The following is a 20,070-nucleotide window of genomic DNA, read 5'->3' as shown; positions in this document are numbered from 1 at the left end:
GAAATGAGAACCTCCAGCCAGTGATTCTTCAGTTGTGAGTAGCCAAACTAGAGCAGACAAGTTTTAACTCCACAAGCCCTGCAGCAAGACACCTTAGGGCCACAATACTTGTTATGTACTCTGTAGATGTTCAATATTCTGGCCAAACAAAACAACAATGTCAGCAATTAAGGAAGCAGTAATCAGGTTTTAATCTTATTTTAAAGAGAACTTGACCCTGTAGTGGCAGCAATCAAGAATGGAGATGAAAAAGCAGTATGCAACATGATGAAATCAGGAAAAGACCTTTCTGAACCTAATAAGGATGGCTGGATACCCCTCCATGAAGCTGCATACTATGGCCAAGTGGGTTGCCTGAGCCTCTTGCAAAAAGGTCAGTGAAATTAAAACTAATTCATTACAAAAAGGAGAAGAAGAATATGAATAAACTAAAAAGCAGAATTAGCACCAGTCAATCCTTGCCTGGGACTGTCTGTGAAGAGGTTTTTTAACCTCCCTGAGTGTATATTAATTTCACCTTCTCTTTGAGAATAGGTTTCCAGGGTGAAGTGTCTAAAAGTTGGAATATTCAGGAGAAAATTCTCACAGTAAAGCCTTGTAGCTGAGCTCTCAGCTGTTATGAGCTGCTTGGATACTGCAGCTGACAGCGACTACCCCAGGTCCCGCTAGCTGGAGATCCAGCCCAGCATTTATTTGCTGGTGCTTGAAGGTGGTTAACTACTATAGTTTGTTTTCAAACTACTACTGAAGAGCAATTACTCAGCAGCTTTCTGCATCACTAGCAGTGAGAACTGAATGTTTAACGCTACATTAGATACTTAAACTGAGTTATAGTAACCTTATAGTGTTTTCTTAACTCTGCTCATGGAAAAGGAAAATAAAACAAATAAACAATAAAGACTCACCTAAAATTACAAGGATTTTGAAAGGTGTAGTGCTGCCGATACGTATGTACTTACTACATGCCACAGTGACTTTGGGTTCACCGTTCATTCACAGCATACCCTGGCACAATTGACCAGCGCACCCTCAATGAGGAGACAGCTCTCTACCTGGCCACCAGCAGGGGCAACCTGGACTGCCTGCTCACCCTGCTGCAGGCTGGGGCTGAACCCGACATCTCCAACAAGGCCAGAGAAACACCACTCTACAAAGGTGAGTGGCTGCATGTTCAGGGATGCTGAGTATTTTGGCACCACCAAGGCAGACCTGCAGGTGCTCTTGTGATGGGGGCATGAAACAGACATCAGCTCCCATTTTGCACCTCCTCCAGTAGTACTCTGTCTCCTCTACCTGACCTGCAGTGCCACAGCCTCTCTTCTCATCCACATCAGAGACAGTGACTGCCCTGAGGGGTGCAGGCTGCAATGTGGTGCTGAGGGTGGGGCATGTGGTGCTGAGTGGGGCTCTAAGAACAACATCCCAAAGTTATGGAAAGCAGAAGCTGGACAGTACAGGAGTATGTATGCTTTTCTAAAACGTAGGATCTAAGTAGCTGTTAGAGGTGGGAATACAGTAACTGTAGACACGCCAGTGATTCATGTACTGTGTGGGCCAGGTCAGTCTGTGTGTTATAGGAGATGCATAAAGTTATAAACAATTCAGTGAGGCAGATAAAGTGACATGGATATATAACCTTGCTTCTGGTCAAAGGGAACACTTTCTTTAGTGGAACAGTGTTACGTTTATGACATCACAAAGACTTAGAGAATAAGAGGATGTCTCACACCTTCATGTCCCTTCCCCTTTTATTCAGTACCATGACTATGCCATGCCCCTGTCCTGATTATTTGTAGTATTAACATTTTGTAGCAAAACATTGAAAAGAACACAATGCTGGTTTCAACAGGAATATTTCCTCCAACTTTGGATGTCTGACATTAGAGCTGCCCAGTTTTAAAATTCTGGCTTATAATCAGCTTTAGCTGTTGAAGCCGTTCAACTGTGCATTACAAAATAGTGGTAGTAGTAATACTCATAGTAATAATAATAAAAATAATAATAACAATAGTATTAAAGCAGCCTTTGGCCAGAGAAAACCTGTTATTTAATATGTGCTAGTGTTGATGTAAAAATCTTCTGGTCTACCCTCCAGCAAAAAAAGGAGTGAAAAAATTATCATAACAAATTACTCGTTCCTAATATGGAAGCAAATTAAACTCTGCAGAGCTATGCATAGGTAATTACAGCAGTACCTAATCAGATAGTTGCTTTCAGTACACGAGTGACACGTGTGTATGGGAGAGGAAGCCATGGCCATGTAGCAAAGGAAGAATCAATACCAAAAGACAGGACCTCAGAGAGAAAAAGGCAATATTGATTCCAAGAAAAATACAATTGCTACGGAATGTGCTGGCCCCTCTTTCTCCACATTGTACAACAAATGTTAATTGGGGTTTTTAAAGTGACTGCTTAGTCTTGGTACCTTTGGTTTGGGGTCCCACAGAAAAAGTGTGTAGGAAGCCTTGTGATTTGGGATTCAAAAACCAATGGAACAAAATGGTAATATAAAAATCAACAGAATACTAGTCATTATCAAGAAAAAACTTTTCGCTCAGGGTGCACCTGAACTGTACGTTGTTGCAGGCCAAGAGTGTGCAACTGGTTTTCACCTTTATTGTTTTCTAAGGATCCTTTTCTGGTCACTGTTGGTTTGAGCTTTTTTTATTATTATTATTTTCTTGTCTGTATGGAGCTTTATCTGCAGTCCAGGGCAGTAAAATAGTCAGTTTGCATAGAGTTTGGAAAGAAAGTGTTCAGGTCATGTGATTTTTGTAACACGTTTGTTCTTTGTAAATTATCTCCTGCAACCTTGTCACTTTCTTGTGTGGCTGTGGTGTCCGGTTGGTACCAATGGGCTGGGCTGGATTCCCCTCAGTACCAGGCTCAGCTCAAGTCCTCCACAGAAGTCTTAGCCTTCCCCAGGTGCCATCTGAAGACTGGCTTCACTGCCACATCCCTTCCAAGCCCCAGTGTCATTTAATTACAGCCTTGGCCCTCATACTGACCTAAATGGATCTCTGGTTTTGCTGACTGTGGCCTAGTTGTATTATATATGCTACAGAAACGGATCCTACAGCAACCAGATTCTTTTAAAAACCTGTCCTGATCACTTCCCCTTTTTCCCTCTTTTCTGTTTTTTCCAAACCAGCCTGTGAGCGCAAAAATGCAGAGGCTGCAAGACTCCTGGTACAGTACAATGCTGATACCAACCATCGGTGCAATCGAGGATGGACTGCTCTTCATGAAGCTGTGTCCCGAAATGATCTGGAGATTATTGATATCCTTGTGAAAGGGGGAGCTAAGATTGAGTCTGCAAATGCCTATGGGATCACTTCTTTATTTGTGGCAGCTGAGAGTGGGCAGTTGGAAGCTCTAAGATACCTTGCAAAATGTGGTGAGTACAGTTGTGACATTATGTGGCTGTCCTAATTTCTTTCTTAATATTTCAAAGTTCCCATCAGTTCTCCATGGCTCAGTGTTTTCTGTCTCTGAAGACAAGGCCATGCCTGTAGAGGTGCTGACGCCCTGTTGCTCCAGATGGCTGAAATGTGCAGTCTGTCAGAGAGCATGGTCTAGAGACATGCAATTCTTCATTCATGGTCACTAACTTGCGAAAGTGATATGGTGCTCTCTAATTCCATTGCCTGACAGCTTTCAAAATCTATATTGCTGCACACATGTAGCCTAAAATCCAATCAGTCATGAAAGACAACTGCAGGTGGTAATAGATGGCAGAAGTTGAACGTTAGCCAACCCCACCTGTTCATGAACATGTGCAGTGATGGGTAAGGTTCCACTCCTCCACTAATGAATTCTGCTGAAAATAGATAAAGTACTATTGTGTAGTTAATTTATAGTAGTTTTACACCAAGGAGCAGCAGACTTGCTCTCTTCCCTGTGTATGTGTTCAAATATACAGAGTGAATTTGATTCTAGTTTACACTAAACGTACCTTGTACTGCTCCACTCATGTAAAACAGTTTTACAATAAACACAACATACTTTACTACTATTTGGAGACACATTTTATTTTCTCTGTGGGCTAATATCTTCAATGTAGATAAGAATAGGGTCCTGCACTTGTGAAACAAGAGCTTAACAGCAGTGAAGATAAGAAAAACTTTTGAAGTTGTTAGTAAGACTAAGAAAGATATGAGACTTGGGGAACAAAAAATGTGTTCTGCTGTCCAGCTAGCATTGTCAAGTCAGTTTTCTATGACCAGTTAGTCCATAATACTACCTACAATTTTAGAAACTAAGCCAGAATGTGATCTGTGTTTAAAATTAGGAGATACTAGGATTTTCTTAAAGTTTAATTTTGAGAAAAATACACAGGAGAAAATCCAGTAAAACTGTCCAATTGTTTCAAGCCCTGAAAAGCTCCTCTGAGAATCCCAGGAATGATATCACTGTATTGTTTATGATGAGCAATGTTCACCATAAAAAGGGTTTCTTTTTAATTTCTTTTTCATTAGGAACATAGTCCTGTGTTATGTTTTGTCACTGCAATTCGCCTGATGTTTCCAGCTACATCTTCAAAGGGCCAAACACAACACAGATGTTTCAGTTTGGGGTGGGAGCAGAGGGAAATGTTCTCTTTGGCAGGGATTTTTCACGATCAAACAGGAGACTGATTGGCTTCTTAATAGGAGTTTAGATGCAAAAGTCCAGTGAACTGTCATTTTCATTTAGGATACACATAGAGCAGCCTTCCTGAAGACATCCTGGTACAGTATATTACCATTGAAACTCAGGCTTTCAGACCTTAAGTATCTAGCACAGAAAAAGCTGGGTTGCAAATTGTTTGTGGCTGAAAAGTATTAGGACTTGGTTTATTCTTGCATGATTCTTGTATTCTTGCTTATTAAGCCATCACACACTAGAGCTCAAGAAAAAAATGCCCCAAATAATCTAGTAGCTCATAAATAATATTTATCTTTATTTTTGGTGAAACTTACCAGTTGGAGACTAACTTGAACACTCATGAAATAAAGAGATATGGCCTCAGGTGTTGAGTTTTGAAATTAAATGTTTGTTGAGTAAGGCATGCCCAAATATAAGCTGATTGGAATTGTTGCTCAGTACTGTGCAGAGGTCGTGTTATTTATGGAGTCCTATTTTAGCCTAGCTATGTACTAAAATGAGAATATAGTATAAATGCATTTAAAATATTAATACATAAACTATAAATAATACATATAAATAAATATGTATCATAAATACATAATAATATAACTTTGGAAAGCACCTATTGAAATAATCTAGTCCAAATGCCTGCAGAACAGTGTATATACATAGTGTAAACACATAAATACTAATGGAATTATTGTGTCCAAAGAAAAGGTCATGCTATATAAAGAACAGAAGATTTTAAAGTGTTTGCCTTTGAGATAGAGCTGAATGGAGCCTGGATTCAGGAGTGGAAGCTGTGGTTGCCACCCATGTTAACTCTCTCGTGAAATTCAGATCACAGTAAAAACCAGTGGAGATTAGATGACTGTATTTAACTGATATGACTGTATCACATTTTCTTTTTGCTCTGATATGACCTCATTCAGATCCTCTTCCAACACATTTCGTAGCTCCAATGTCACAGAGACATACATATTCATTCCAAGTATGTTGCTGCCATCTGATTTTAACCTTTGGGTGCTACAAAGATTTTTTTTTTTTCCTTTCTAGGTGCTGATATAAATACTCAAGCCAGTGACAATGCTTCTGCTCTTTATGAAGCCTGTAAAAATGGACATGTACCTATCGTGGAGTTTCTTTTGTCCCAAGGAGCAGATGCTAACAAAGCCAATAAGGATGGCCTGTTACCGCTTCACATAGCAGCCAAAAAAGGGATTTGCGAGTAAGTTTTCATTCACTTCATAGTTTCATCTATCAGACAGAAGTCCAAACTCCTTACGAGATGGAGAATGTAATGTCCCAGATCTAATTCTGAGCTGCCAGTTGAGAACTGGGCTTTCTGCTTGCAGAGCTGGGGTTGGAAATTATAAACCAAAGAGTGTGTTTGTGGGTGGGGATGGGATGGGTTGGGATGGTGTGAGCAGGAGTGTGGGATGCAAGATCCCTTTAACTTTGCCAAAGTACCACCTATTACAGCTAAATAACCTCACATGTCTTGGAAGTGGATTAAACTGAGCTCCACAAAACATGCTTGAGATGGAATAAAAAACATTGAGGATTAGGTGGGGGTTTAGTCCTCAATAGCACAGTTTGCAATAATTTTCCTACATGAGCCCATTGAGATTCTTCTGCACAAGCAGAACATCCTACATTTATCTCTGGCATGTTCAGGTTTTATTAGTAATAATTCAGATCCTGACAGCAGGAAGTGGTTAAGTGAATCTCTAGGGCATTAGTGAGATTGTTGCTGGAATATAGTGTCCAGTTCTGGTATCCTCCCTTACAGAAACCTTTCAGGAAATTGGAAAGGCTTCAGAAAAGAAGTACAAGAACTACTCACAGTTTGGAAAATATACTTCATTAGTAAGAGATTAAATGACTCTTAAATGTAACTGGCAAACGCATAAAAAGATCCAGTAGTTTGTTTCTAAAATGAAATTTGTTTGGGGTAAAGCAGAGCATAATCTTTAAGCTGTAAAATAAGTAATTAATGGAAAAATAATCAGGACCTGGGTCCTCTGAAGAAGAGGTGTTTAGAGGAAGAGGAAAAATTCTACAGCCTGAGATAAAATATATCAAATTAGAATATGTTGGCAAGGGATGGGATTGTTGCACTGTTGTGTAAATAGTGTTTACCTGGCTCTTTGAAGACCTGGGACATTGCAGCCTGCTTCTGAGCCTGAACTCCTTAGCATTCCCTTCTGAATTCAGTTACATGATTCTATGAATCTACATAATGAGTTCGTACACTTACAACACGTACATGAATACCCAGCACAGACTAACATAGGCATGACTCAAAATTTTTTCTGGCGTGTGATTTTCAAAGACATTTTCTTGAAAATGAGCATGCTTTAGATGAGAAATGTGCCAGAGACAGAACTGATCTCCAGTTGCTCACTTTCAAAAAAGTTCATCTGAAAGTACAGTAAGTTGGTCTGAATCTAATTTGTATATAGAGTCTGGACAAGCTCTCTGAGTCTTTACAGTTCCACACCTGGACCTGAAAATAAATTTAAATGGAAACTCTGCAACCTGAGTCCATCCCCATGTTATGAAAGAAAGGGCCTGATTCAGACCTCACATCCTATTATTCCCAACAACCAGCAGCATAAATGAGACCAGAACTCAGCTCAAATTCTGAGTTCCTTCATTTTTAAAAGACAGAGCACAATTTTTTGTGCACAACTGCTGCAAACTAAGAGCAAAAGAAAGAAAAAAGAAAAAGATCTTATGTTATAAATATTTATCTAGATGACAAAGCTTTAGCGCAATTGGCTGATCATTCTTAATTCCTTCGGTATTCACTAAAATAACACCCTCCACGGTGACCTCTCTTTGTATTCCTGCAGATTTAATACGTAATTCTGCAGGAATTCCACACTTCAACTTTTTGCCAGAGCACGAAGGCTCCCTACCATCAAAAAAGCCAAGAATGTGGTCCCAAGGCTCAACTGTCAACTTGTGTTGCTTAGTGTTTGTTTCTTTTAAATGACACCTTGTCAATACTGACCTGAAATTCATAAGGGTCATCTCATCAGCTGTAGGACAATTTCAAGCAGTCATTTAACTCCTTCCCCCTTGGAACAGAGATGCTGAGAAGGGAAGACTTTGTGAAGTGTGGGCAGATTTATTAAGTAAATGCAAGTCAATAGACTCCTGGCACACTCATGCTAAAGATGCTCTGCCTCCTCCTCCGTATAATTTTGCACAAGTAGAAATCATAGAAACAGGTGTCAGGGGTGAGAGGAAATGCAGCACTGTTTTGAAATTGTACATGAAGCTCAGTTCTGTGATAAACGTGGGATGTGATCTGGTCTTGTCTGCCTTTGCATGAGCTGCCTTCTGCCTCTAGACAGACAGCAAAGACCACAGAGGTGGAGGCACCATATTACTTAAGCAACCTATTTTGAAGGATGAGGAAGAGAGACAGGTTCAAGCTACAAAATCAAACTGATACAAATTTGATGTTTTCTGCTTTTCCTCCTAAAATAAAACTGGGGAACAGGGAGTGTGCTGAGGTCTGGGACACTGCAGTATTTGGATGCAGAGCCTCAGTGAGGCACCTCTGCAGCAAGGTTCAGGTCCCCCTTGCAGACAGAAATGACGCAGTGCCTCTTTAACTCAGACGTGAAGATCTGGCTGAAGCAGATACGCTGGAGGGAGAGAACAAAACAGACCCTTAAATCTTCAAAACAGTTGATCATGGTATGACTAATGCTGGCACTTGGCATGGTGTCCTCACAGTGCACTGTGCCCTTTTTGTTATTAAGGCTCTTTCAGAACATTTGCTAGTGGGGGAAGTTGCCAGCTCACCAGCACCCAAATCTCCTGCTCCCTGGTGTCACAGCACTGGAAGATTAGTGAGGGTAGTTGGAGAAAAAAAACAACACAAAACTGCAGTTTATGTACTAAGATATTTACATAATTTTAAAAGCCTTTTTGTTTAAAACTGAGATGTAAAAGTAACTTGGAGACATCAATAGTCCATCATGTAAGTAGGAATATAATCCTGTGAAGTGTTATGTATCTTCAACTCTTATTTCAGCTACTGGGAGCGTTGGAGGCTCAGACTTTCACAGGATCATTCAGTTCATCACAGACAAAAGTTTTGCTGAGACTAGTGCTTATATTTGGCTTAGTTCATTATGTAAATATATGTTTGAGGGCCAGTGTTGGGACCAGCCATTGCAGTCAAGCTGAAGACATCAGCATTTCAAAGGAGAGATGATACACAGTGAGAAACTGAGCTTTGCGTGTTTGTGTGTTAGAAGAGCTGTTGACTGCTTGATAGAGGAGTTCACAGAGGAGGAAGAAGAGGAGAAGAATGTGTGCTTAGCTTGCTGGCTCTCACAGGTTCCCTTTTTAGATAGCCCTCTCTCCACAGACTTCATACAGGGAGCATGGGTATCTAAGACAGTATGCAGACTCATGTTGGATGGTCCCTGGTCTCTTTCTGGAATTAGCTTAAGGTGACTTGTCTGTGTCTTGGCTAAACCACCCAACTCTATCAGCAGTAAATGAGAGTTTAACCCATGGGGGCAGCTCCAGTGACACCTATGGAGACATAAAAATTATCATGGACTCATGTACATCATGTATTTTTTGACTTTGCATTAATTAACAAGAACAGATTGGTTTATGTTGCTGTATTTAGGGCCACATCACACTTTCCAATAGTAATCCCTGATTACTGGGGTTTAGGACTTGGCTGTACATTTTTTCTCCCTGGGCTAAAGCATGGAAACCAGCCTGGAAAATATATTGTTTTCTTTTTCACCCCTTTGTTATTTGTCTTTTTGGCTCCCCGTGATCTGGGATAGTTATTGATAGCCCCATGGACTTGCCATAGCCAAAAGCCACACAGTGAGGGCCTCTGGGACAGGCACTAATCCAGGGTAATAATTGGAAACCAAAGATATAGTTTATCCTATTTCAGTCCTGCAGAGGAAGGTTTGGTTCCACCTCCTTTCTAGTCTCAAGCCTCTTGCTGTGGCTTTGACCCAGGAGGCAATACTAATGCCTTGTTTTGGCAGCCTTCTCTGCTGAGCGATAAAGCAATTCCAATGGAGGTGTGGAGATACCTCCTCTCTGGTGGAACCTCAGGGTAGAGGCCATGTGTCTGTTCCACCAGTCCTACCCACAGCATGATGATCAAGGTGTAGAATGTCTGGGAGATCGTGACAGTTGTCACAGCCCAAATGGCTGACACCCAAAGAGAGTTTACCACAGGGTAGGTGAGGTGTCAGCACATCATCTCTTCCATTGTAACTGCCCCTGTAGCTGCCATCGCCTCATAGAAACTGGGTGATAATTCTCAAAAATCTTGTTCCTCCATGAAAGAAGGGGTCATGCAACTCACATTTTTGGCAAGGTAGGAGCACAGGGAGTTGTTGACAGGTTTCAAATTCACACTATGGTTTCTCTCAGAGACAGTTGTCGCTGTGCCTGAGTTCACAGGCTCTCCCATGGCTACAACCATACAGCTGCTATTTGCTGTTTGCAGCTGTATGGTTGTGGGTCCCCTGGACCCTCTGTATCTCACTGCTGTTCACTGATCCTGTGCCTGGCAGGATTGTCTCCATGCTGATCCCTGTGACCAGCCGCACCCGTGTCAAGCGCAGCGGCATCAGCCCCCTGCACTTAGCAGCTGAACGCAACAATGATGACATCTTGGAAGAGCTGATTGATGCTGGCTACGATGTCAACACTGCCCTCTCCAATGAACGGTCCTGCCTTTATGAGGACAGACGCACCACCCCTCTCTATTTTGCTGTTTTTAACAACAACATCTACGCCACAGAACTCCTGCTGCAAGCAGGAGCCAACCCCAATGTTGACCTCATCAACCCATTACTCATCTCCATTCGCCACGGCTGCCTGAAGACCATGAAACTGCTCCTTGACCATGGAGCAAACATTGATGCCTATATATCAAGCCATCCCACCACATTTCCAGCTACCATCATGTTTTCGATGAAATACCTTTCTGTGCTGAAGTATCTCCTTGATATGGGCTGTGACGCTGGTTCCTGTTTTGAGTGTCAGTATGGAAATGGCCCACATCCTGCATTGAATTACAGACGGGACAGACTTAATGATCCTCAGCTATCCAAGGAACCAACTGTTGTACAGGTAAGCACGACCTAGTCTACTTACAGTACCTCTGAAGACAAGTCCTACCAATATATCTTGACAACTTTAATGTCTTTTTTCTCCCAACTTTCCTATGAGAGAAGATACCTTTATTCCTACTTTATTTACAGATTAAAAAAAAAGGCTCAGTGAAGTCTGTGAATGTTTCAAGTCCATATTCAATGACAGCAGGAGGGTAGGCAACAGCTGCTATGGCCCTAGCTTGAATTTGCAGTGAATTATAGCCCTCTTGACAGCCTTGCTGTCAGATCTACAATATTCTTTTCATCTGGATACGAGATGACAGGAATGAAGCAAGTTTTCTTGATAGGCAGTATCATATGGGCAGTAGCAAGTGGACAGCAGAAACATGCTTGTTTTATTTGCCCTGTAAGATTTGTTTTGTCTGATAGGCAATTGAAGCTCCCATCTAAATTAAAATTATCTAGCACTTCACTTTATGAGGGTAAACTAATGAATGTAAGTAGTTGCAAGTTCTGACTCTACTGAATAAGCAGCCCTGGAGAGGGTCTTCAACATGGAACACAACAAAGAAATCTCAGCACAGCAGACTTTCTGTTTTGCAAAGAATCAGGGAAAAAATAAATCAGCCTCTCTCTGGTTTAAGTATAGCTTTGAGGAATGCAGAAGAAAGTGTCATTTATCCCAAAGAGATGGTCACCAATAAGTGCTCTTTGGTGGTGGAAAGAATAAAGAAAAACATTAAAAGATCTTAGGAAATCTATACCTTTTTATCAGTCTTGTCTTCCAAAAGACTTTACTCTCCAGTAACATGTCTGGAAAATAAACAAACAAACAAAAAGAAATCTTAGAAAGAGGACTGTAAGAGTTCATCAAAATAGTATCTTATCCTGCACAGAGCTGTCTTCTTCTAGAGAGTGTTTGTCACAGCAAAATTGCTCCAGGACACCACACTTTTGTCAAAGAAAAAATTAATAAAATGTATCATCTTGAACCATGATATAGCAGCGGGAATTCCAAGACAAGAAGAGAGGGTTTGTCTGTAGCCCTCTATGATATTCTAGGCACTCCAAACCAGTCATGTTTTTACTTACTTAAGCACATTTTTTTTACCTCTGGATCTCACCTAAAAATACTTTTAGCGCCTAAAGAAATATTAGGTTACTCACAGAGTGATCACCTCAAAAGGTCAGACCACACGAGGCAGAGGTAACAAAAGCTGTGTAAAATTTTATCTGTGCCTAGAGAGAGACCAGTGAGGGACAAATGCATACAGAGAAAAAGCAATCCCTTCCCTCCAATATTATTTTGAATTTGCTTTTTACTGCTGGGAATTTGGCTAATAAAAGAAAGGCTGGTATGAAGCAGCTTCATGATATAATTTTGATATGGTTTGTATTCTGAAATACAGAGTATCCTATGTAACTATAGCTTTTGCCACACAAAGATGTGCATTTATTCTTCTCTTGCATAAGATTACATAAGGATAACAAATCTAAATGATTAGTCTTTATACAGTAAAGACTATGAGCTGCTGGAAGTGGATTTGAAAAATGAGTAACAAAGAATCAGTACTGTTGTGACTAGATGAATGTGTCCTGGAGAAAGTGAATGCAGGAAAATGGTTGCTGTCTCACTCCACATTTCCAAAATTGCAGTGTCAAAACTCTGAAGGTGGGAAGTGAAGTATCCTGCTGCCGCGAGAGGGCATTCAGGGGCCTACCCAGACTGCAGGCAAAGGATGTCCCGGGCCCACAGTCGTTCTGTCCCTGACTCCATCCCATTGCCTGCAGTTGCAGGTTTGCCTCACCTTGCTTCGTTTTTCTGTGCTTCTTTTCCTGCAGCATGTTTTGGACCGTTTTTATTCCAGAAAATTTTTTTGTAAGCTGAACTTGTGAATAGGGAAGAAAGAAAAAGGCAGACAAGGTCTCTGGCAGAGACAAAAAAGAGGAGAGCAGTAAGATGCAGTGTTTTATTGCCCTATGCGTGTGTCCTCTTTTAAACTCTGACAAAGTGGTGTTACTGCTTGGGGGCAGTAATGTGGATCCCTACTCTGCACATCCCACGGGAAACTTCATGGCAACTGCATATGCCCTGGGGAATGACAGCCAGATATGCTGAACTGAGCTTCCCATAAGCAGTCCAGCTAGGAAACTGTGGGTTGTCCACCGGGACCCTCCCAACATTACTGTAGCTAATTTTCCTGAGAAACATTACATGGTGACACTCAGTGAAAAAAAGCCAGAGTAGTAAACACCTCTGTGAATGCTCTCACCTTGAATAAAGTGGCCTTATAATTTTCTGCAGCTTTATTATTTCCTAGGTGAGCTAAAATACTTTTATTTCTGAATAAAAGTATCCATTCAAGAGTTTAATGTATTTTGAATTAGGGCTCATGCATGTTTAATCATGTGATATAGTTACAGGAGCTTAAACTGAAAGAGGTTTAAGGTGTTGCATTTTCTTTCCTGTTTGGGGTGGGCTTGCAAGGTGCCTGCAAACAGTTTCTGTGACTAAGCTGGTGGGCAGTGCTTAAGCCCCCATCATTCAGTTGGTTTCAAACAAGTGCCCAAGTTCTTATCCATACAGTGTGATTTAATTAATCATAAATTTCTAACTGCTCACATGCAGATAAATCCACAGATATCTTCAGCATATGCAGCACCCTAACAGAGATAGATTAAGCTGTCTGGTATAATATACATATTTAGATTAAAGTGGGAAGGGAAGTCACTACTTTATTGAAATAAGACTGCTTAAATTTAGGTCCTTAATCCTATTCTTCAGCATCTCCATAGGCAGCCCTCCATGCAACAGCTCTGAGCACTCTGCAGCTCACCACTCAACACTTGCAGCAGCACCAAATTTGCCTGGTCCAGGAAGATGCTTCTGCTCTGTATTAGGCCCAGGATAGTTCTCCCATGGGCAAGTAAAACCCCCTGGGATTAAAGTCTGCAGAGATTCCCTCAGACTTGTTTCTCGTGAGGTGTTTGGTCCCCAAAAGCTGCAGATACCAGTGGGTTCACCAGAAGTAGGAGATGCTGTGCTCTGCTGAATCTCCCACTTTCCCTAAACCTCCTTTGTGCACGGTTGCCCCACAGAATCCCTCCTAAGAAAGGAAAGAGACCCAGCACACAGGGTCACAGCACCCTGAGCTGCATGGATCTTTCATCAGCTCCTTTACTGTCTCAAGACAAAGCTGTGAGCAGTCCCCTGCCCTCTCATGTGGAAGTAGGAACTTTGAACTGGTAATTCCTGCTGCTGGGAGCAGGGTGGGACCACAAATGCAGTTGGGGCTGTTGCCATTGTTGCAGTTTCCAGGGGTCTATTCATTTGTCACTGACTGTAGTCAATCTGGTTTTCCTTGAAGTTTTGTGAAATGGTGTCTACTCCAGAGATGAGCCGCTGGGCTGGGCCAATCATCGATGTTCTCCTGGATTACGTGGGTAATGTGCAGCTCTGTTCCCGGCTCAAGGAGCATATTGACAGCTATGAGGACTGGGCTGTCATTAAAGAAAAAGCAGGTATGGTCACCCAGGAGACAATCTGGCACAAACATTCCCACTATTGGATTCAAAAACTCTATCCCCATCTGCTCTTAGTATTAATCTCTTAAACTTGATAGGATTTCCCTATTGAGACTGAATTACATTTTGGACCAGGATGTAGTACTAGAAATTTTTCTTTCTTTTCACAGGTAATCAGTGACAAAACAAGAGGGGATGGTTTTAAGCTGCAACAGGGTAGGTTTAGATTGGACATTAGGAAAAATTTCTTCACAGAGAGAGTGGTTAGACACTGGAATAGGCTGCCCAGGGAGGTGGTTGAGTCACCACCCCTGGATGTGTTTAAGAGTCATTTGGATGTGGTGTTGGTAGATATGGTTTAGGGGAGAACTTTGTAGAGTAGGGATGATGGTTGGACTTGGTGATCCAAAGGGTCTTTTCCAACCTAAATAGTTCTATGATTCTATGAAATTGCTGGGGTGTGATTCTGTGATGTTAAATGTACAGCAGCTGGATCTGACCCACCGGCAGTGAGCATTGCCAGTGCAGGAAGGCCCACTTGGATGCACCTGGGGTGCAGTCAGGCACCATAACCACCTCCACAGCAGCCTAGCTGGCACCAGTGGCCTTTAAAGCATTTACTATTACTCTGCTCTCCTAAACATCCTTTCCATCAGGATCCAAAAATCTTTCATAAACTTTATCAGAATTTGTTTTCTGACATCAAACTGAATTTAATAGAATCATAGAATGGTTTGGGTTGGAAGGGACCCTAAAGATCATCTAGTTCCAACCCCTTGCCAGGGGCAGGGACAACTCCCACTAGACCAGGTTGCTCAAAGCTTCATCCAAGCTGGTATAAACACCTCCAGGGAGGGGGCATCCACAACTCCCTTGGGCAACCTGTTCCAGTGTCTCTCCACCCTCACAGTGAAGAGCTTCTTCCTAATACCTAATCTAAATCTACCCTCTGTGGCTAGACTGAATACTGTGAAGTGGCTTGTTTAAATCCTCCTAGAAGGCCCACTGCTAAGGCTGAGCTGTGATACAGCACCCCATCCTCCAGCCCTGCTTCCTTCCCCATGTCATGCCTCAGAATAGATGAGCTACCACCAATGCCAGATGCATCATCCTTCCATTGCAGAAAAGCTCCCTTTTTTTGTTCCTCCTTCTCCCATTTTCTTCTTATCACTGCCTGGCCAAGCCAAGCTATTTCTCTCAAGTCTAAACCTGTGCTGTTCGTGTTTCTGACCTGCCTGTCTTTCAGAACCCCCGCGACCTCTTTCCCACCTTTGCCGCGTCAAGGTACGAAGCTTGGTTGGAAGAAACCGCATTAAACTTCTGGACACCTTGCCTCTCCCAGGCAGGTTGATTCGGTACCTACAGCATGATTACAGACAGTGACCCCAGGCACACAGGACGTGCAGTGGCTTCCTGGCATGGCACCCAGCATCACCAGCATGGCAAGAGCACACATCTTGCGTGATGGGGAGGAATTGCTGCTGGCTTGGTCAAGCGCCCTCCAATGACTAATCTAAGAGACATATGCTTCTGAAGCATGGCTGAGAAGAAAATGGAGGAGAACATTAAACATAGGCTGTTGTTAGGGTTTCCAAGAGAAAACATATATGATTCACCTCAGAGCTTGATCTGGAGAGAACACTGGATGAAAGCCAGCACTGAAAAAGTGAGCAGTGCTGAAGCAAGAATCAGTGAAGAATTCAAAGGTATCCTGGGATTGTGGTGGAGCTTAGCATCCTTGCTGTGATCACAATTCAGAAATCGTGAAGAGTCAACATGTTTTGGAAAAAACCAAATTTTCTTCACTGACTGAGATTTTTATTTTAGTTTTTATTCCACTGTTTGGATTTCTGCTAAGTGTGCTGGTTGCTCATTCGCTAATACTTTGACACCATCTAGCTAACACTTTTACTTTCATTTTCTGGACCTTTCTTATTGAGTAGAGTACTTGATTTCTGAACTTTCAAATCTCCAAACTTTTTAATAGACTAAAATCCAGAAATACTGAGGAAAGGTTTATTTAAGAAGGATGTGAGAATTGTATTTGCCCATAATTAACACCGTTAATTTTGTATTATATTTGCAATGGGAAGTGGGTGACATTCTGCTTGAGAGAATTTCCTAGACTGGAGATTTGAAAGCAATTCTGAGGGGGGTTTTGGTTTAGATTTTTGTTTGTTTGGGGTTTTTTTCTGGGGGGGAGTTGTGTAAATTTGATGTAACTGCACTGTAAACAGTAGTTTTACTCTATCATGGAGCTGGTGTCAGAACAGAACAAAGCCCTGGAGGAGCAGGAAAAGGTACTTAGGGACAGGCAACACGACTAACCAAGTTTTATCTGTTCCTTCCCTAGAGGATCTTGTCCCTACAAAACCCAGCCTCTCTTGTCCATTTGGACCTCTGTGGCTGTAACAGTTCCATCACTGGAAGAAAAAAAAAACACTTAAAAATTATGAAAGTCAGACTTTGAGATTTTTGAAAATAAATACCCAGAATTAGGCTTCCGAATCCTTATTTGAGTGCCTAAACAATGCCAAGCTGCTTACTCCAGGTGTAGTTCCACTTACGTCAATGGGACCACATTTGGTGTCAGATATTCCTGAGACAGAAAAAAGTTGAGGGATTTAGCCCTGAATTTCCTGACTTTGGGAGTTTGAGGTATCTTTGACATTGATGAAAGTTATGATTTCAGTTTCTTTGAAAATTAGGTCACCTTTTAACAGCTCAGATCCACAGCTGATTTATGGAAGCTCAACAAGTTACCATCTATCAGCTGAACCATTATAATTGTCCGTGAAATTCTTTCATTGCAGTTTTTAACAAGTCACATTCCCTCACAGCTGGGGAGGCCAAGGAGCCCATGCATGGTTATTGGCAGTGACTACAGCTCAGTTGACAGGGGTGACTTGCTGAACCACTGATTTGACAAGCACCTCATTCCTGACTAGGCACCAAAGTAAGGATGGAAGAACCTAAATTTGGAACCACATCTTTGCAGGTCTTACGCTAGAAACACACTGATTCTTATGTTAGGTGACAAAGGAGCTGTGCACCATGGTTTGTTTGATTCCACACCAGAGACCTGACTGATCTGGTTTTGTTTGTTGGCCTGCATACCATCCATGGAATCAGATAGTAGTGTAAGTAGAGAAAATGCATTGCACCAAGTTTTATTTGTGTGGAGTTTTAAACCTTAACACAGAACTAAAGTGTGTTGCACACATACAAGTCTGTCTGGGCGCACAAGTTCAGATTCTGTAATGGTTTTGTGTGAAATGTGTTCAGGACTTGTGGGACAGGATGTGAGCAGAAGAAGAAATGGTTACAGCTGCGGGCACTCTGTCCATAGCTGACCCCTCCCAAATGCGAAAGAAGTTGAAAAAACAACAGAGTTTCAGTTCACACTGAACAGTCATCTTCTTGCAAAGCTGTGGGAAGTAAGGTGAGATTCCTCCACTGCTGAAATTTTGCCCACTGACTTCCGTTACTACCAGTGTAGGATCTACCTCATTGTCTCCTGAAGTGTGAACAAGAAATTGCTTCAGAAATTGGAAATGAAAAAATACTGGATGGAGGGAAAGGGATGGGGAACAGGAAATCTTGAGACCAGTTTTGCCAGTGATAGCATTGATAAGCAATAGTTTGAGAGTTAGAAAATCACCTGTGAAGTTTGTACATCTCTCACTTTGTGGGGCTGAGCAGCAAAGGTCTGGGTCTTAAATTGGTATAAATCAAGAGAAATTTCCTTGAAATAAGTGTAACAAAGTTGAAGAGGGCTGGAACTAGATGGTCTTTAAGGTCCCTTCCAACCCAAACCATGGTATGATTCTATGATACAAACACGGCTTAGTGGAGACCATTTGCTTCAGTGCTTGTTTGGTGTGCAATGACAGCCCCTGAGACCACTGTAAAACCACAAGGGTGGCATTTCGTAAGCTAGCCCAAACTGGGAATTTCCCCTGAGCCAACATTTTTAGGTATGCAGTAGTATCTCAAGTTGCAATTTTTTATGTCCTTGAGAGAAGTTGAAACTGGGTTTGAGTAGAGCAAATATGGAAAGATCATAGCTTCTTTCCACGAAGAGACCTTCATCTCTATGAGGTGACCCATGTCCTGCTTGCTCTCAACCTTCTGTGCTGAGTAGGAGAGTCACTGAGCTGGAGACCACTGGTATGATGGAATGCACTACAGCTGTGGGAAGGATAAGGGCACACTGTGCACGGAAACTGAGGAGGGAAGAGTCTATTAGAGGAGGAATATGGTAATTAAAATGTTATTAAGTCCTTTCTGCTTGATCCTGACAGCAAATCTTCACACACTCAGTTTACATTTATTTGCACTGAAATGGAGTCTGCTACCTCCCCGCTCCAGTCATTGGCAAATTATTTTGTGCTCAATACTGAATCTGCATAAATTCAATGTACATTTTAATGCATCTATCTAGAAGTTACTGTGAAAGGATAAGTACCCCAAAACCCAAACAAACCAAGATTTGTAAGCAGATCAGTAGTTCTAGGGCAAGGTAAAGTGGCTTGGTTTTACTGATTGTGATAGATGATGACTTTGAATGAAATATTCTAGGAATATTTCATGACCAGGTTACTGTACTTCTTTTTTTATGGCAACATGTGCAATTCACTTGATCTTCTTGTGCACTTTTTTGATTTTTTTTTAGTTGTATTTTGTATGAAAGCTTTTTCATTTACCTCTCCCTTCCCACTATTTATAAAAGCTATTGTGGTTTTAACAGTCTAAATTTGCATTGTTGTAGTAAATCACAGCTCTCAAATGTTATGTTTCCATCTTTCAAAAAAAGTCTGAATAAACAAGTAGATTCTGAAGGGCTATCAGCTGTCCTGAATAACAACATTGAACAACCAAACATTGAACAAATAGCCAGGATCAATATGAGTCAATCCAAGTTTGAACAATTTATAATCTTTATGTTAATTTCTAGGGTGAGAGAACAGTAAATATTGCTAGAGAGGAGACAGAGTTGCAATTCTTCGCAAATCTTTTGGAAAGTCTCACGCAACCCCATTCAGTGATTTTGAATGTGCTTAACAATTGTCTTCTTTTCATTTGCGTTTTATTTCATTGCTGCTGCAGTTTAGAGCCCCAGCAAGGGCCACCTCTTGCCCTGGGCTGGGAAGGACAGTTCCATGTCACAAAGGATTTTAAGGATTTTAAAAAATAACATCAGTTTAAATCTGAGGGTAAATGCATAAATATCTGTGTGTTGCAAGTAATTTGAAATCCTCTGGTTTAATCCTTCATCATAATTTAAAAACATACTATTCTACTACATGGAAACTGTACAGCAACATCCATTTAAATAAGAAATGGTTTAAAAGAAGAAAAAGAAAACAAAGAATTTAATACCCCAAACGTAGAAACCTGATTTTAACTCTCCTGTTTCTCTGGATTTCTTCATAAATAAAATTTCTACAGACGCTATCCACTTTGCCAAGCATTTAATTTTTGATAGATATCCATATTCTGGTGTGATTCACAGCACTGTCATACTTCCCTTCTGAGCTTGAGCAGGAGCACTTGACCACAGAAATCACTGCAGTGGTTTGTTCCATGGCCTGCTCTGGTCACCCAGATGAAATCTAGACCAATGCCATGGAGGCTGCTCTGCACTGGCAGCACTGAGGCAGAGTTCAGTATCTGGCTTCACCTGGGTTACTACAGTGACACAGCATTACTGGTGTGAGAAAGCACCCTTTTTTCCATGCAAAAAATTGCTTGCCTACAGCTCTGCAAATTAAGAGCCATAGTTCTCCTT

General features: G+C 41.5%; 1 protein-coding gene across 3 annotated transcripts in view; it reads left to right on the top strand.

Moving 5' to 3' along the window:
- ASB2 (ankyrin repeat and SOCS box containing 2) overlaps nucleotides 1-19,736 on the top strand; it is a 51,124-nt gene extending 31,388 nt beyond the window's left edge. For all 3 annotated transcript variants that reach the window (XM_051621956.1, XM_051621957.1, XM_051621955.1), the window contains 7 exons: nucleotides 207-373; nucleotides 1,000-1,155; nucleotides 3,152-3,397; nucleotides 5,686-5,857; nucleotides 10,209-10,770; nucleotides 14,123-14,276; nucleotides 15,526-19,736. In XM_051621956.1, coding sequence (XP_051477916.1) covers nucleotides 207-373; nucleotides 1,000-1,155; nucleotides 3,152-3,397; nucleotides 5,686-5,857; nucleotides 10,209-10,770; nucleotides 14,123-14,276; nucleotides 15,526-15,662 — 1,594 coding nt within the window. In that variant the 3' untranslated portion in view covers nucleotides 15,663-19,736. The remainder of the gene's footprint in view (nucleotides 1-206; nucleotides 374-999; nucleotides 1,156-3,151; nucleotides 3,398-5,685; nucleotides 5,858-10,208; nucleotides 10,771-14,122; nucleotides 14,277-15,525) is intronic.
- Nucleotides 19,737-20,070: the final 334 nt, after the last annotated feature.

The sequence above is a fragment of the Apus apus genome, chromosome 5, assembly GCF_020740795.1.
Source record: "Apus apus isolate bApuApu2 chromosome 5, bApuApu2.pri.cur, whole genome shotgun sequence".
Taxonomy (NCBI): domain Eukaryota; kingdom Metazoa; phylum Chordata; class Aves; order Apodiformes; family Apodidae; genus Apus; species Apus apus.
This window is presented reverse-complemented; position numbering and strand designations above follow the sequence as displayed.